At 45.0% G+C, this 13,669-nt stretch overlaps 1 protein-coding gene across 7 annotated transcripts in view; it reads left to right on the top strand.

Annotated features, from left to right (window-relative positions):
* MICU1 (mitochondrial calcium uptake 1) overlaps window positions 1-12,539 on the top strand; it is a 181,769-nt gene extending 169,230 nt beyond the window's left edge. For 5 of the 7 annotated variants that reach the window (XM_036337031.1, XM_036337037.1, XM_036337036.1 and 2 more), the window contains 2 exons: window positions 7,061-7,150; window positions 11,592-12,539. In XM_036337031.1, coding sequence (XP_036192924.1) covers window positions 7,061-7,150; window positions 11,592-11,752 — 251 coding nt within the window. In that variant the 3' untranslated portion in view covers window positions 11,753-12,539. Of the gene's footprint in view, window positions 1-7,060; window positions 7,151-8,017; window positions 8,120-11,591 lie in introns of those variants that run through there. The other 2 variants (XM_036337033.1, XR_004972226.1) reach the window with 2 other exon arrangements.
* The last annotated feature ends 1,130 nt before the right edge of the window (window positions 12,540-13,669 follow it).

Below are 13,669 nucleotides of genomic sequence, written 5' to 3'. Positions count from 1 at the left end.
TTTCCTCATATTTAAAGTCGCTTAGCAATTCCAAAGATTGATTCTGACTTAACTATATTGCTTTGAATATATTGTGTTAGTAAAATTTTATAAACGACCTCGGGAAGAGAGAGTGAACTGCTTCAGGGATTCGTGATTACCAGTGGGAGAGAGAGGAGGCTGAAGGTGGGATAAACTGTCAAAACATCCACATAAATAGATAAGCAGGGACAAAATCTGCCAACATTACATCCTACAGAGAAAAGGAACAGAAAGGAATTACACCAAGTGGGAAGTAGAGTGATTTAGTATTTATTGCAACTGCTGCTTCTTTGGGGATTTCAAGGTTTACTACTCTTCAAAGCTTCTGAAGCTTTCATAAGATACTTATAAATGTGAAGAGTATTTAGCCTTCATATAACTTCAGCAAACTGACTTTAAATATGTCATTTGCTCTCACTTTAGCTGTCAGAGATTCAGACTCTGTTGAAGTTGACAACTATAGACCACAAAGGGAGTAATTTTGTAAAACGGGGGATAAAAAGTACTTTCTCTTCAAGATTGAGGTTAGAATAAACTAAAAATTGGTGAAATAAATAATAATACATCCTGTTGGTAAAATACTATGCAGCTGTTAAAAAGAAACTGTTGCCCTGGCCCGTGTAGCTCAGTTGGTTGAGCATTGTCCCTTGCACCAAAAGGTCACAGGTTCAATTCCTGGTCAGGGCACATACCCAGGTTGCAAGTTTGATCACAACCATTGGATGTTTCTCTCTCACATTGATGTTTCTCTCTCTCTCTTCCTCTCCCTCTCTCTTCCTCTCTCTCCAGAAAAATCAATAAAATATTTTTTAATGGAACTGTTTATGAACTGGTATGAAATTTCTCAGATATGTTATTAAATGAGTAAAAAAAGGCTGCATGTTTTGGTATACTACCATTTTTGTGAGAAGAAATGAAGAATAAATATTTGATTTTATATCCATAAACTATTTCTGGGGAAACTGGAGATACTGGTTGCCTCTGGATGACCAGGTGACAACTGGAGTGTAAGGTGGGGAGGGAGACTTTAACCCTTTTTGTACCACTTGAATTTTAAAACAGGGGAATATATTGATTAATGAAAAATAACTTTTTAAAATAAAAAGAATGAAATTTTAAAGAGTCTAAGAGGGAAAGCAAATTAATATGGGAAATTGGTCTCCAAACAAGACCTGGCTTCATTATGAAGATGTCCTTGCAAGGAGACTTGACTAGCCCTCTGTAAAATCTATTCTAACCGTCTCATGTGCCCTCTCTCCACCCCCCATCCTGCCTCCTGCACCTGTTCTAGCTCTAGCCAGCCATCAGCATCCCTTCCTGCTTTCAGTACTTTATTCAAGCTGACTCCCCCATCCCCACCCTATATTACCCACTACCATGCAGGCCCACATCTGAAGCAGTCTTTTTAGCCCTTAGGATTCAGATCCCAAATGTACCTCCTACCCAATACAGACTATTCTACTGTAACTCAGATGTGTTGTTAATATGTCTGATTTTCTCCTATGTATTTCTCAATCTTAATGGTATGTATGATTTCCCTACTAAATTGGATCGCCCTCTTGATCTTGGTGTCAGCTGGAATCACTGACTACCTAATAGTGCTAAGCAAGTAAGGCCATTGAAGCATCAGCTCTGAGGTTCAGAAACCTGACTGCAGGTTTTCTCCTCAGCATGTACAGTGTTTAGGAGCCAGGACCTCCCTCACCTTTGGCAGCCTGAGCACAGAGGGTCAACCTGCCTGTGGCTCGAAAGCACCGTCGGAACGAGGACGGTTATAATTGTCATTATCAGTGTACTGTATTCCTCCTGGCTTCTTTTTTTTTTAAAATATATTTTATTGATTTTTTACAGAGAGGAAGGGAGAGAGATAGAGCCAGAAACATCAATGAGAGAGAAACATCGATCAGCTGCCTCCTGCACATCTCCCACCGGGGATGTGCCCACAACCCAGGCACATGCCCTTGACCGGAATCGAACCCGGGACCCTCCAGTCCGCAGGCCGACGCTCCATCCACTGAGCCAAACCGGTTTTGGCTCTCCTGGCTTCTTTAAATCGCCAGTTCTCCTAAATCAGTGGTCAGCAAACTCATTAGTCAACAGAGCCAAATATCAACAATACAACAATTGAAATTTCTTTTGAGAGCCAAATTTTTTAAACTTAAACTATATAGGTAGGTACATTGTTATTAACTTAATTAGGGTACTCCTAAGGCTTAGGAAGAGCCACACTCAAGAGGCCAAAGAGCCGCATGTGGCTCGCGAGCCACAGTTTGCCAACCACTGTCCTAAATGCTATCTTCTACCCCACCCCCAAATCAGGTGTGTGTTATATTAGCCAAAGTATCCTGGAAGAAGAAGATAAAAAAAGAAAGGACCGCCCAGCCAATTTGGCTCAGTGGTTGAGCATTGACCTATGAATCAGAAGGTCACGGTTCGATTCCAGGTCGAGACACATGCCCGGGTTGCAGGCTGGATCCCTGGTAGGGAGCGTGCAGAAGTCAGCTGATCGATGATTCTCTCTTGTCATTCATGTTTCTATCTCTATCTCTCTCACTTCCTCTCTCTGAAATCAATAAAAATATATGTTAAAAAATAAAGAGGAAAGGACAAATACCCTTTAAGTGAAAATCCTTCCCTGTCCCCACACCTCCCCCAAAGCCATCTAGGGATGGGTTGAAGAAACTAAGACATCTGCATCATAAGCCTTTCCAGGGCTGAAGCAGAAATGTCTCCCCTCACGTAACCTTGGCAGTCACAAGCCAGCTTTTGATTCTCTCCACTGCAGGAATAATCACATGGCCACACAGCTAGAGACTGGCAGCCCAACTTGGCATATTACCTCTCCAAACACCTTTGTGCAGGAGGAGGCGGGCAGCTCCTAACTGGGTCATGCTGCCCATAGCTGTGTCTGTGCCTCAGAGGCAGCTGTGGGAAATGCTCCCAGGGCCACCTTTACTTCACATGCTTTTCATTGGGTTGCAGTTTAATAAACCTTTTAAGTTATCTGTGAAATTGTCAGTAAGTTACAAGGAAATGCTTATGTCTTCCACTGTATAGAACTGTGGTCACACTATAAAGCTGCCTCCTCACAACCCTCAGCTATTCAACCCTCCTCACTAGCACTGAGGATTTCCCAATTTGGCTTTTCTCTCCTCTGAGCTCTTTCTCTTGTTTAGGGTAATAGTCATTGAGGAGAATAGTATTGTTCATATAAGGAATCAAGTAGACGCAGTGTGTGTAGGGGAAAGGTCATTGGGTTGGAGGTCAGGAGACCTAGATCCTAGAGTCTACCAGCTGCTACCAGCTAGCTTTGTGACCCTGGGAAAATCCTTAACCTCTCTGGATTTCACATGTCCTCTGAGGTCTCTTCCAATTCTAAGATTCTCTGATTCCATGTGGATATGTGGGCGCTTGTCACTTCAGAACTCTCCTTTCCTCTGTTTGGCTACTGTGGTAAATAGTTTTATGTAATACTAGAGGCCCGGTGCACAAACTTTCATGCACTGGGCAGGGGGGGATGGTCCCTCTGCCCGGCCTGTGCCCTCTCGCAGTCCGGGACCCCTCACTCCTTACCACCCGCCTGCAGTGGTTGCGCTTGCCAGCCATGAGCCAGGCTTCTGGCTGAGTGGTACTCCCCCTGTGGAAGTGCACTGACCACCAGCGGGCAGCTCCTGCATGGAGCATCTTCCCCCTGGTGGTCAGTATGCATCATAGTGACCAGTGTTCCACTGTTCGGACGATTTGCATATTAGGGTTTTATTATACAGGATTGCTTCTAATATTATAGTCACACAAACTCAGCGTGTGTTTCTCTCTACTGTTGAATTGTCCAGCCGTGGAACATGCCAGAGAGTAAACTTGAAACCTGACACAACTCAGATTCTGTCTGGACTTTTCGGAAGGCCAGATGGTACCACATTTTTGAGTGCCAGTTGAGCCCACTTCTTCAAATTCTCCCCTGTCCCAATCTAGTAGAAATCACCCAATCTTATGCCCATCTATGATTCATGCAGCTGGGCCAAATTTGCACAAAAGGAGTACATAGGCCTTGGAAACCTAAGCTTTCTCCAGGGTGATTTCATGCTCCATGTAGACATCTTTCAGATTAGAAACTGGAATTTCAGCCATCAATCAAACTCCACTGCCAACAGCTGGTCTGCATGGGGAAGTCGGCATCGGCAGGGGAAGGAGAGGAGTTCTGCTTACTGTGATTTAATTACGACTTAGTGATTTATTCCGGGATGTGGAAGCAAATATGAATGAGCCAACTCTCAGGACCAGCTGTCGAGTGCTTGGCTCCTAATCTGCTGTCATCCCACTTGCCCCGAGCACTCCCGGCTTGACAGCTCACCAGCTAGTTAAATGTTTATTTCCTCCTCTGCTCTGATTCATATCCTGGGGAGCCTATGGAAGGGCACCCCCACCAGGCTATTTGCTGACTTGTAACTTCCCAGTGGTTTGAGTTGGATGCCTTAGCAGCCCTGGGTTTCCCCCTGTAGCACAGTGGTGTCGGAGCCCTCCATGTGAGATGGAGGAGTCTGTAGCTGTACTGTCACAGGATGGCATTTGTGGTGTGGCATTCCTGCTGGTGGCCTCCCGAGGTCCCTCTTCCACAGCCACTTAATGCTTCCACGAGCTTTCACTAACAGTTCTCAGGAGCTCGCACTGACATCCTTAGGTATTGTTTTAGTTCATGGTTTTTTAGAGGAAAAGGCCCCTCTTCATGGGGAGAAGGATGGGCACCCGGAATATCAAGAGGAATTGGCAGTAGGCACTCTGCCCTGAGAGAATGGAGGAACTGGGGAGGAGGAAAAGAGGATACTTATCAGTTACGACCGAGTGTGAGATTGATGTGAAATGCAGAAAAAAGGAATGGTTAACAAAAAGCATTCGTGTTTATGTAACACACGGATACAGAAGTCTTGATCTATTTCTCAAAACGTACTTCTGTAGCCATGGGGGCGATCACAGTTTGAGAGCATCAGTGTTTTCACGGAGCAGTCTTCTGAGGTGAACTGAGTTTCCTTAGTATAGTTTCCAACTGAGAAGTGTAATAACCAGCTGTTACCATTTTAGTTCTCTATCTAGTTACTATTCCCATTGTCAATTGGCCTATGATTTCTTTTCCTTCCCTGAGCAATTTAGTTACGAGGAATCCATTCTTCCTGTGCCAGCGGAGAAAATCAAGTGTCTAGACCAGTGATGGCGAACCTATGACACGCGTGTCAGAGGTGACACGCAAACTCATTTTTTTTGGTTGATTTTTCTTTGCTAAATGGCATTTAAATATATAAAATAGATATCAAAAATATAAGTCTTTGTTTTACTATGGTTGCAAATATCAAAAAATTTCTATATGTGACACAGCACCAGAGTTAAGTTAGGGTTTTTCAAAATGCTGACACGCCGAGCTCAAAAGGTTTGCCATCGCTGCTCTAGACCCAAGAGGCTGAGTTTCTAAACCCTGGAACTTGTGCAGGTGTGAGATGCCCAGCTCCCCTTTCAGTAGTTAACCACAGCTCATGAGCATCCACTGCAATAGTATTTTTTGCTTAAATCTTTTCTTTTTTTAAAAATATATTTTATTGATTTTTTACAGAGAGGATGGGAGAGGGATAGAGAGTTAGAAACATCAATGAGAGAGAAACATTGATCAGCTGCCTCCTGCACGCCCCCTACTGGGGATGTGCCCACAACCAAGGTACATGCCCTTGACCAGAATCGAACCTGGGACCCTTTGGTCTGCAGGCCGACGCTCTATCCACTGAGCCAAACTAGTCAGGGCTTACATCTTTTCTTTCCAAGGGACATTAATTCCTCCACCCTAACTCACATCTGAGGGAGGGCAGTGTGAAGAGTAACCCAAAGCTGCAGGAAGAGGAAGCTGGCTCTCCCCACCCTCCTGAGCAGCCAAGTGCCCCTCAAGCCACAGGCTTTGAACACTGAGGCGTAGCCTAGCTTGTGGATAATATTACCTTTCCTCTACCCTCAGCTATTTCTGTACAGCTCCACCCCACCCTATCCTCAGATTCCAGAAAACACCAATAAACTTTTTTTGCATACTAAACCACCTCAGCAGTTACCTTGTGACATTCCCTCATTTGAATGAGAAAATTAGATCTAAAAAGGTCAAGCTACTCCATGGGGTTCACACAGAATGGTGGTGGTGGAGTCAGGACTGGAGCTCAGGTCTTGTGACTTAAGCCCAGCCTTCCTACTACATCACCCCGCTCCTCTGCATTGCTCTGGCATTTGTATCGGCACTGAATATGTGGCGGTGACAGAGGTAAAGTGAAAGACCAAATGTAGGAAAAAAATGACAAGAAAGAACTGAAGTTGCAGGGATTACATAGACAGAGAAGGCACACGACTCTAGTTTAAGTTCCCGTTGCTTCTGGGTAAGTATAAACTAATTCTTTCCTTTCCTCCATGCTTTAGCTCACATAAGAGTGTGTCTAGAAGCAATAGCATTGTTAATGCAGATATAAAATTTATAGATGTACGATAAATGGGGTAAAAGGCAGTGGAAACTGCCTAGTCCTTCCTGGCTTATTTCCATGAGAACACACTTCTCACATGATTGCTAGCGTTCAACAGTAAATGTTGGCATGAGAGAAAAGATTTTCTGGAGGTCGGAAAAAGACAAACAAAAAAGGCTACATCCTGAACTAGTGAGACGGGCGCCCCTTATCCCCAGGGGCTGAGTTAGAAAGGACAAGGCGGCAGGTGGAAAACCTGTACAGAGGAGGGGCCAGGAGCTCATCCGTGCAGGTACTTACTGTCAATCAGTAACTGAAGGGTGAAGCCTTAGTTACTGAGGGGAGCCTCCTCATTTCCCACCTCCCCTTCCTTTTGCTACCGGGTATTTACTTTTGTTATCATGTTCTTTCCAGTGGGTTAAGGATTAAACACTAAATTATCATTTTCTTAACTACAGTTGAAAACTATTATGATTGAGTAGTTTTATCCACCGCATTTAGAGAAAGCAAAATGCAAGTCCCTCTGCTATGCTAATTTAGCATCTTCCTTTCTTCTTCAGTGACCATGCAGCAGGTGGCCAGGACAGTGGCTAAAGTGGAGCTCTCAGACCATGTGTGCGATGTGGTGTTTGCGCTTTTTGACTGTGATGGTGAGTGGGGCCCTCTGGGGTCAGGCGGGAAGACTCAGCCTACTGCCCTTGGAGGGGACACTGTTTGGAATGGAGCCTTGCAGACAGCTGCATGTAGTAGCCCACACCTCTTTAGCCAACTCCTTCCCCACATCGATGGTTCAGCCCTCAGCATCATGACACTGAGAAATATAACCCCCCGTCCTGATTTGTGTTTTCCAGTTCTTCCTGTAATTCCCACTTGCCTATAGTTCTCAATTAATTATGACCACAAGGACCTTAAAAATGGAAACAATTCAACTATAGAAGTGTTTCAAAGTTAAATAAACATAAACTCAAATATAAAAGCTAAAAAAAAAATAGAAACAAAAATATTGGACCCAGCTTGCTGCTTAGTAGATTGGGAGCACTCAAGGACCTGAATGCCTAGGAAGATGCTGCTGCATCTCCCCCTCCCAGGGCGCATTTCAGTCTCCACACTCCATCGTGGCACCCAGCTCGCAGCCATCTGGGTGTCTGTGACCACTCTGTAGGAAGCCCTGTGAGAGATCCTGCTTCTAGCATTATTTCTCAGCTCTGTTAGCTGACATCATAATGATTCTAATGTTCACAACGGAGGCTCACACTTTTATCAGTGCTTTCTGTGCTAAGCTGCTCATTTAATCCTCTGACATTGGATTGTTACTAACCACATTTACAGACCCGGAAGCTGAGAGACTCAGATAGGTTGAGTAATTTTCCCAGGATCACAAAGGTAATAGTAGACAGCAAAACCAGGGTCTGAATCAGAGCTCAGTGATGCCACCCTCTATGCTGCCTCACCTCCATTGCTTGTCTCGCCTCCATTGCTTGTGTCCCAGCCAAGGTTCATTGTTCATTTTCCTTCAGGAAGCAAGGCTACGGGAATTCAAGAACCAGCCCAGAAGCAACTGCCTATGTGAAATCTTCTGTTTTGATCCCAGCAAAATGAATTTTTTTTTCATTCTTTAACTTGAGTCAATTTATCCACATTACTACATGTTACACTCTATCTCTGTATATGTGGCCTTGCTTCCCTACTAAATTGTGAACTTTTAAGGTTAGTTAACAAGTCCTGTTCACCTTTAGAAACCCCACACATACAGGACCTCAGTACTTTACACATAATCTCATTAATTTATTTGTTATTAAGTTGAGCTCAAGTTATTTAAATCTACTACCTGCAATCACAACTGAGGTCTGAGTCAAAGGAAGTCCCAGGGCTAGGACAAGGAAATGGCCCCATCCTCTAGGCTGCCCTGTCCAGTATGATCCCACTAGTTACAAATGGCTATTTTAATGTAAATTAATTAAAATTGAATATACTCTAAAACTCAGTTCTTTGGTCTTGTTAGCTACATTTTAAGTGCTCAGTCGCCATATGTGGCCAGTGGCTACTGTATTGAATAGCACCGATTTAAAAAACATTTCCCTCATTGAAGAGAGTTCTAGTGAATAGCATTACTGTAGAGAGATTAACTGCCCAAAGATTTTTTAAAATATATTTTTATTGATTTCAGAGATAGGAAGAGGGAGAGAGAGATAGAAACATCAATGATGAGAGAATCATCGATTGGCTGCCTCCTGCATGCCCCCTACTGAGGATCGAGCCCGCAATCCAGGCATGTGCCCTTGACTGGAATCGAACCTGGGACCCTTCAGTCTGAAGGCTCTGTCCTCTGAGCCAAACCAGTTAGGGCTCCAAAGATTTTTTTAATTTATTTTTTGAGAGAGAGAAATGGAGAAAGAAACAGAAACATTGGTTACCTCACACATGTGCCCTCGAGCCCACAATCTGGTATGTGCCCTGACCAGGAATCGAACCCATCAGCTTTTGGTGCACAGGATAAAGCTCCAACCAACTGAGCCATAACAGGCCAGGGCCCATCCCCAGGTATTTTTACTCTAATCACATTGAAGTGGTTTGTTGTTGTTTTTTTAAGAAACATTTACGTTTATAATTTTTATAATTTTTGAAGCTGATATCCTAGAGCTGGTCTGTGAGGTGAATGAGAATAAAGGCAACCAGCCTCACAGTGCTCTACTCCTAGGAGGGCCTGGGAAATTACATTGGATTTTCCAGCCTTTTAGAAGCAGGCTCTGCCAATATCTACTTGAGTCACCTTTAGAAAATCATTTAACATCTCTGGGGCTTATTTTCTTAATCTACAGAAAAAGGAAGTATATATTAAATTTAAAAGCCATTATCATTACAAATTGGTAGTTACAAAATAGGCTTGAGGAGGAATTATACAGCATAGGGAATACAGTCAGTAATATTGTAATAACTATGTATGGTGCCAGGTGGGTACCAGCATTATCAGGGGAATCACTTTGTAAATTATATAATTGTCTAACCAGTATGCTATACACTTGAAACTAATACAAAATAATATTGATTATCAATATTACTGTAATAGAAAAATAAGAATAAAAAGACATTGTTATTTCTACCAGTGCAAGGTCTTAGGTCAAAATGTCAGAGGACTTGTTCAGCAAAGAATTTAGAGTTGCACTCACAGGTCACACACACACACAGATGACATTCAGTCATACCCCTAGCCATCCAGACTAGTCAGCTCTGGCCTTAGGGAAGCAGGAAACAAATTCCACAGTAGTTTGAATGAAATGGCCTCAGATTTTTTCATCTGAAGTTTCATTTTACATACAAAATAGTAAGAATCTTGTTTAGACTTTTTGCTCTTTTAATTACATTTTTAGTAAGCCATATTATTGATTGCTTAGCCCAGCAAGGCTACTTTTAATATTGAAATATACATACAGAAAAGTGTAAATATCTTAAGTGTACAGAGTGATGAATTTTTAAAATACATTTTTATTGATTTAAGAAAGGAAAGGAGAGGGAGAGATAATAAAAAAAACACATCAATGATGAAAGAAAATCATTGATCGGCTGCCTCCTGCACACCCCCTACTGGAGATGGAGCCTGAAACCCAGGCATGTGTCCTGACCTGGAATCAAATCATGACCATCTGGTTCATAGATTGATGCTCAACCACTGAGCCATACCTGCCGGGCAGATTAATGAATTTTTAAAAGCTGAGCATACCTGTGTAACCACCATTGTCCAGAAACATCACATTACCTGGACCACAGAGGCCCCCTGCTGCTGCCTTCCGGTCACTTCCACTCCCAGGGGCAGCCACTCTCCTGACTTACAGCACCATGGACTAGTTTGCCTGCTTTTGTTTGTTTAATCGTGCTGTGAGGTATCCCTGGGGCATCTCTGTGGTTGCCCATGCTCTCTTCAGCCAGAAAACAGGCTGTTCTGGTTTTCAGGTACTCTGTACAAAAGTAACCCATTTAGTCCCTCTTTGCACTCTCTCCAGACCGGTCATTAGTAAAGGTCTGTTTGCTGGCTTCCTGTTGCCTCATCACCCGCAGTGAGGCAGTTAGTCCTGGGCCTCTAGTCAAGGGAACTGCCTCCTGCTGCTGGAGTGGTCACTGTTCCGTGTGACTCAGAGGGGACCTTTGGTGAAAGCAGATGCTCTCCAAGTTCCTTGCAGACCTGAGCATCTGCCCTGGGGGAGGGTGGACGGGAATCCTTGAGAAAATGGGCTCAACCCAAAGCCAGGTAGTGATTTTGGTTTTCACCATGAACAATCCTCATCTCTCACCTGACCATTGTAACAATCTCCTAAATGACCCCCATACTCCAGTTGTGCCGCTCTCTGGTCCCATCCCCATATATTCAGCCAGAAAAATCTCTCCAAATGGAAAGCTAACTGCACTCCACTCCCCTGCTTCCAGTCCTTTCCTGGCGCTCTACCACCCAGAAGATAAAGTGCAAACCCCTTCATGAAAATACAAGATCCTTGGGGACCTATCTCCTGCCTGCCTCTTTAGTTTACTTGCCATGCCTCCACCCCACCTCTGTGAGTCCAGCAATGCCTACCAGTAGCTCCATCAGCCTGCTGCTCCCTGCTGTGCCTTTGCTAATGCTACTACGACTACTTAGAATGCTTTCCATCTCACTCTCCTTTAGTTGACCAATTCCTGTTAGTCCTTTGGGATTCAACTTAAGAGTCTCCTCCAGGAAAGCTTTGCTGACCTGTAGTTGTACCACCTCCAGCTTGGGTTAGAGAGTCTCCCTCTGCATTTACCACACTGTTGAGATCATGTGTTTGTCTCTCCCACAACCTGTGAGTATTTCAAGGGACAAAGGTTTGTCTCCTTATTCACAACACCTAGCACAGGACCTGACATAGAATATATTCTCATTTAACTTTTGTCACACTAACCTGTCAGAGTTGCATGCAGCCAGAAAGATCAAGAACAAACCAGTTCATTTCAGGTCAAGAGAATTCAATTTGGCTGTGAGAGAGCACTGGGCTTTACAACTCACATTGTGTGAACAATGGAATTTTCTGTGTTTGTTCCGAGGCCTCCTCTTACCCCTGTCGTGTTTGCCTCTTACTCTAGGCAACGGGGAGCTGAGCAACAAGGAATTTGTTTCCATCATGAAGCAACGGTTGATGAGAGGCCTGGAGAAGCCCAAAGACATGGGCTTCACCCGCCTGGTGCAGGCCATGTGGAAATGTGCACAGGATACTGCCTGGGACTTCGCTTTGCCCAAACAGTAACCCAAAACAGCAAGAGGGGGCCACCTCCTTTCCCCACTACCCTGCCGCTCAAGCAGAGCCTTGGCACAGGCCTTCCTGCTGCTGCTGGAAGTAGTGCTGCCTTCCTTTGGGATTGATCTCAGGATTCAACCCGTTTCCCCTCTCCGTCCTTCCCCTGATTCTAGGCTCTGATTCTGCCCAGTGACTCTCCCCATTGGTTCTCAAAAACATGAAGTCGTCCTAAACACTCAGACATTTGGCACCTTCAACAGCACTACCCATCCAAGCATAAAGAACGCGTGGACATTCACAGATATCCACCAGCCCTGGAAAACACCCAGTTCTCAGCTCGTTCTTGCTGTGGATTTATAGTAACAAGAACATTCCTTGCTTTTTCTTCTGCTGATGCTTTTAAGCTAAAAATTGGGAAAACCTCTGGCAGCAAAAGGAAGTCTGTGATGAAGATAGTGAGGATGCCTGGGCCGCCCCGAGCTGGCAGGCAGCCAGGGTCAGAGAAGGGTCTGTGCCCGTCCCCAGCTTGGCTCTGAGGCCTGCTCCAGGGAGGTGATGTCACAGTGGGAATGCAGCAAGATGTGGAATCTAAAGCAGCTGCTTGCTGGCTCTCCCTTCTTTTGCTCTCAGGCTCCGTAAGAAGACTCCACCGCAACTCTGTGTAGTGAGCAGCAGCGACTGAGTTCATGTTCCCTGCAGGTGCCGTTCCTCCTCCAGGACTGTGCCTCTGGAGCCGAGGCCTGCGCGGAACCCCTCTGCCCTCCGCGCTTCAATAATAAGTTTGCGACAAACCCTCCAGAGGCTGTTGTCTCCTTTATTTTAGGACCCTCTGGGGCCCTTTCACTTCACTTCTCCGCTGGGTTTGAGATCCTGTGTTCTTTCTACCAGAGTCTGGTTCTTCCTGTTAAAGGCAACTTTAGGCACAAACAAGAGGTGGGGGCATTTAGAAGTTAGTGGTGGTGTCAGTGGTGCAAACGGCACCAGGTATTAGACCTCGGTTCAGCAACCTCGGTACTTGAGTTCTAGCTGAGAAAGAATGCAGAGCCAAGACTCAAACTTTTTTTTTTAATATATTTTACTGATTTCTTACAGAGAGGAAGGGAGAGGGATAGAGAGTTAGAAACATGGATGAGAGAGAAACATCGATCAGCTGCCTCCTGCACATCTCCCACTGGGGATGTGCCCACAACCCAGGTACATGCCCTTGACCGGAATCGAACCTGGGACCCTTGAGTCTGCAGGCTGACACTCTATCCACTGAGCCAAGCCGATTAGGGCAAGACTCAAACTTTTAAGAGAACATTTATTTAGAAAGTCTCAGAGGTAGGAGTGAGCCGTAGAAGAATGGGCGCAGGAAACAAGTTACAGAAGCAAAAGAAGGGCCTTGGAAGTTAGGAGAGCGGCAAGGAAGACACGTGGAGTAAGGGGTGGGGAAAGGCTCGGGCTCAGGCGCGCTCCACAGAGAGTGTCGGCTGCCCTAAAGGTGGTAAGGGTGGGGACTTTAGGGGAGGTCCCAAGGGAAGAGCTCAATAGAATGTTCATCAGCTTTTCAGGTGTGTCCTTTCAGGGTCATGGTCTTCACTGATTGGTCAGCATCAGGGCAAGGGTTAATCAATACAGCTGGTTCACACAGCCATGGTTGCTGGTCTGGTTTTGCTGCTTTTCTGGGCCTGGAGCTGAAACACAACGGAGGCCTTGATGTATTTGATTCGGGTCAGAACCTCACTGTCTTGGGGCTTAATGCTTCAGGGCTGTTCTCCAGCCCCCTGTTCATTCCCCCTCTAAGGGGGTCTAACTCATATGACCAGCAATATGGCAGGGGAGGAAAGGTTCCTGTGGGGGTGAAGTCCTTGTTTTCCCAGTTCTGCCCATTCCACCCTGGTGACCCTCTGTACCTGGCCTATCGTCCTTGCTCTGTTTGTCTAA

This window comes from Myotis myotis, unplaced genomic scaffold, assembly GCF_014108235.1.
Source record: "Myotis myotis isolate mMyoMyo1 unplaced genomic scaffold, mMyoMyo1.p scaffold_m19_p_15, whole genome shotgun sequence".
NCBI classification, from domain to species: domain Eukaryota; kingdom Metazoa; phylum Chordata; class Mammalia; order Chiroptera; family Vespertilionidae; genus Myotis; species Myotis myotis.
This window is presented reverse-complemented; position numbering and strand designations above follow the sequence as displayed.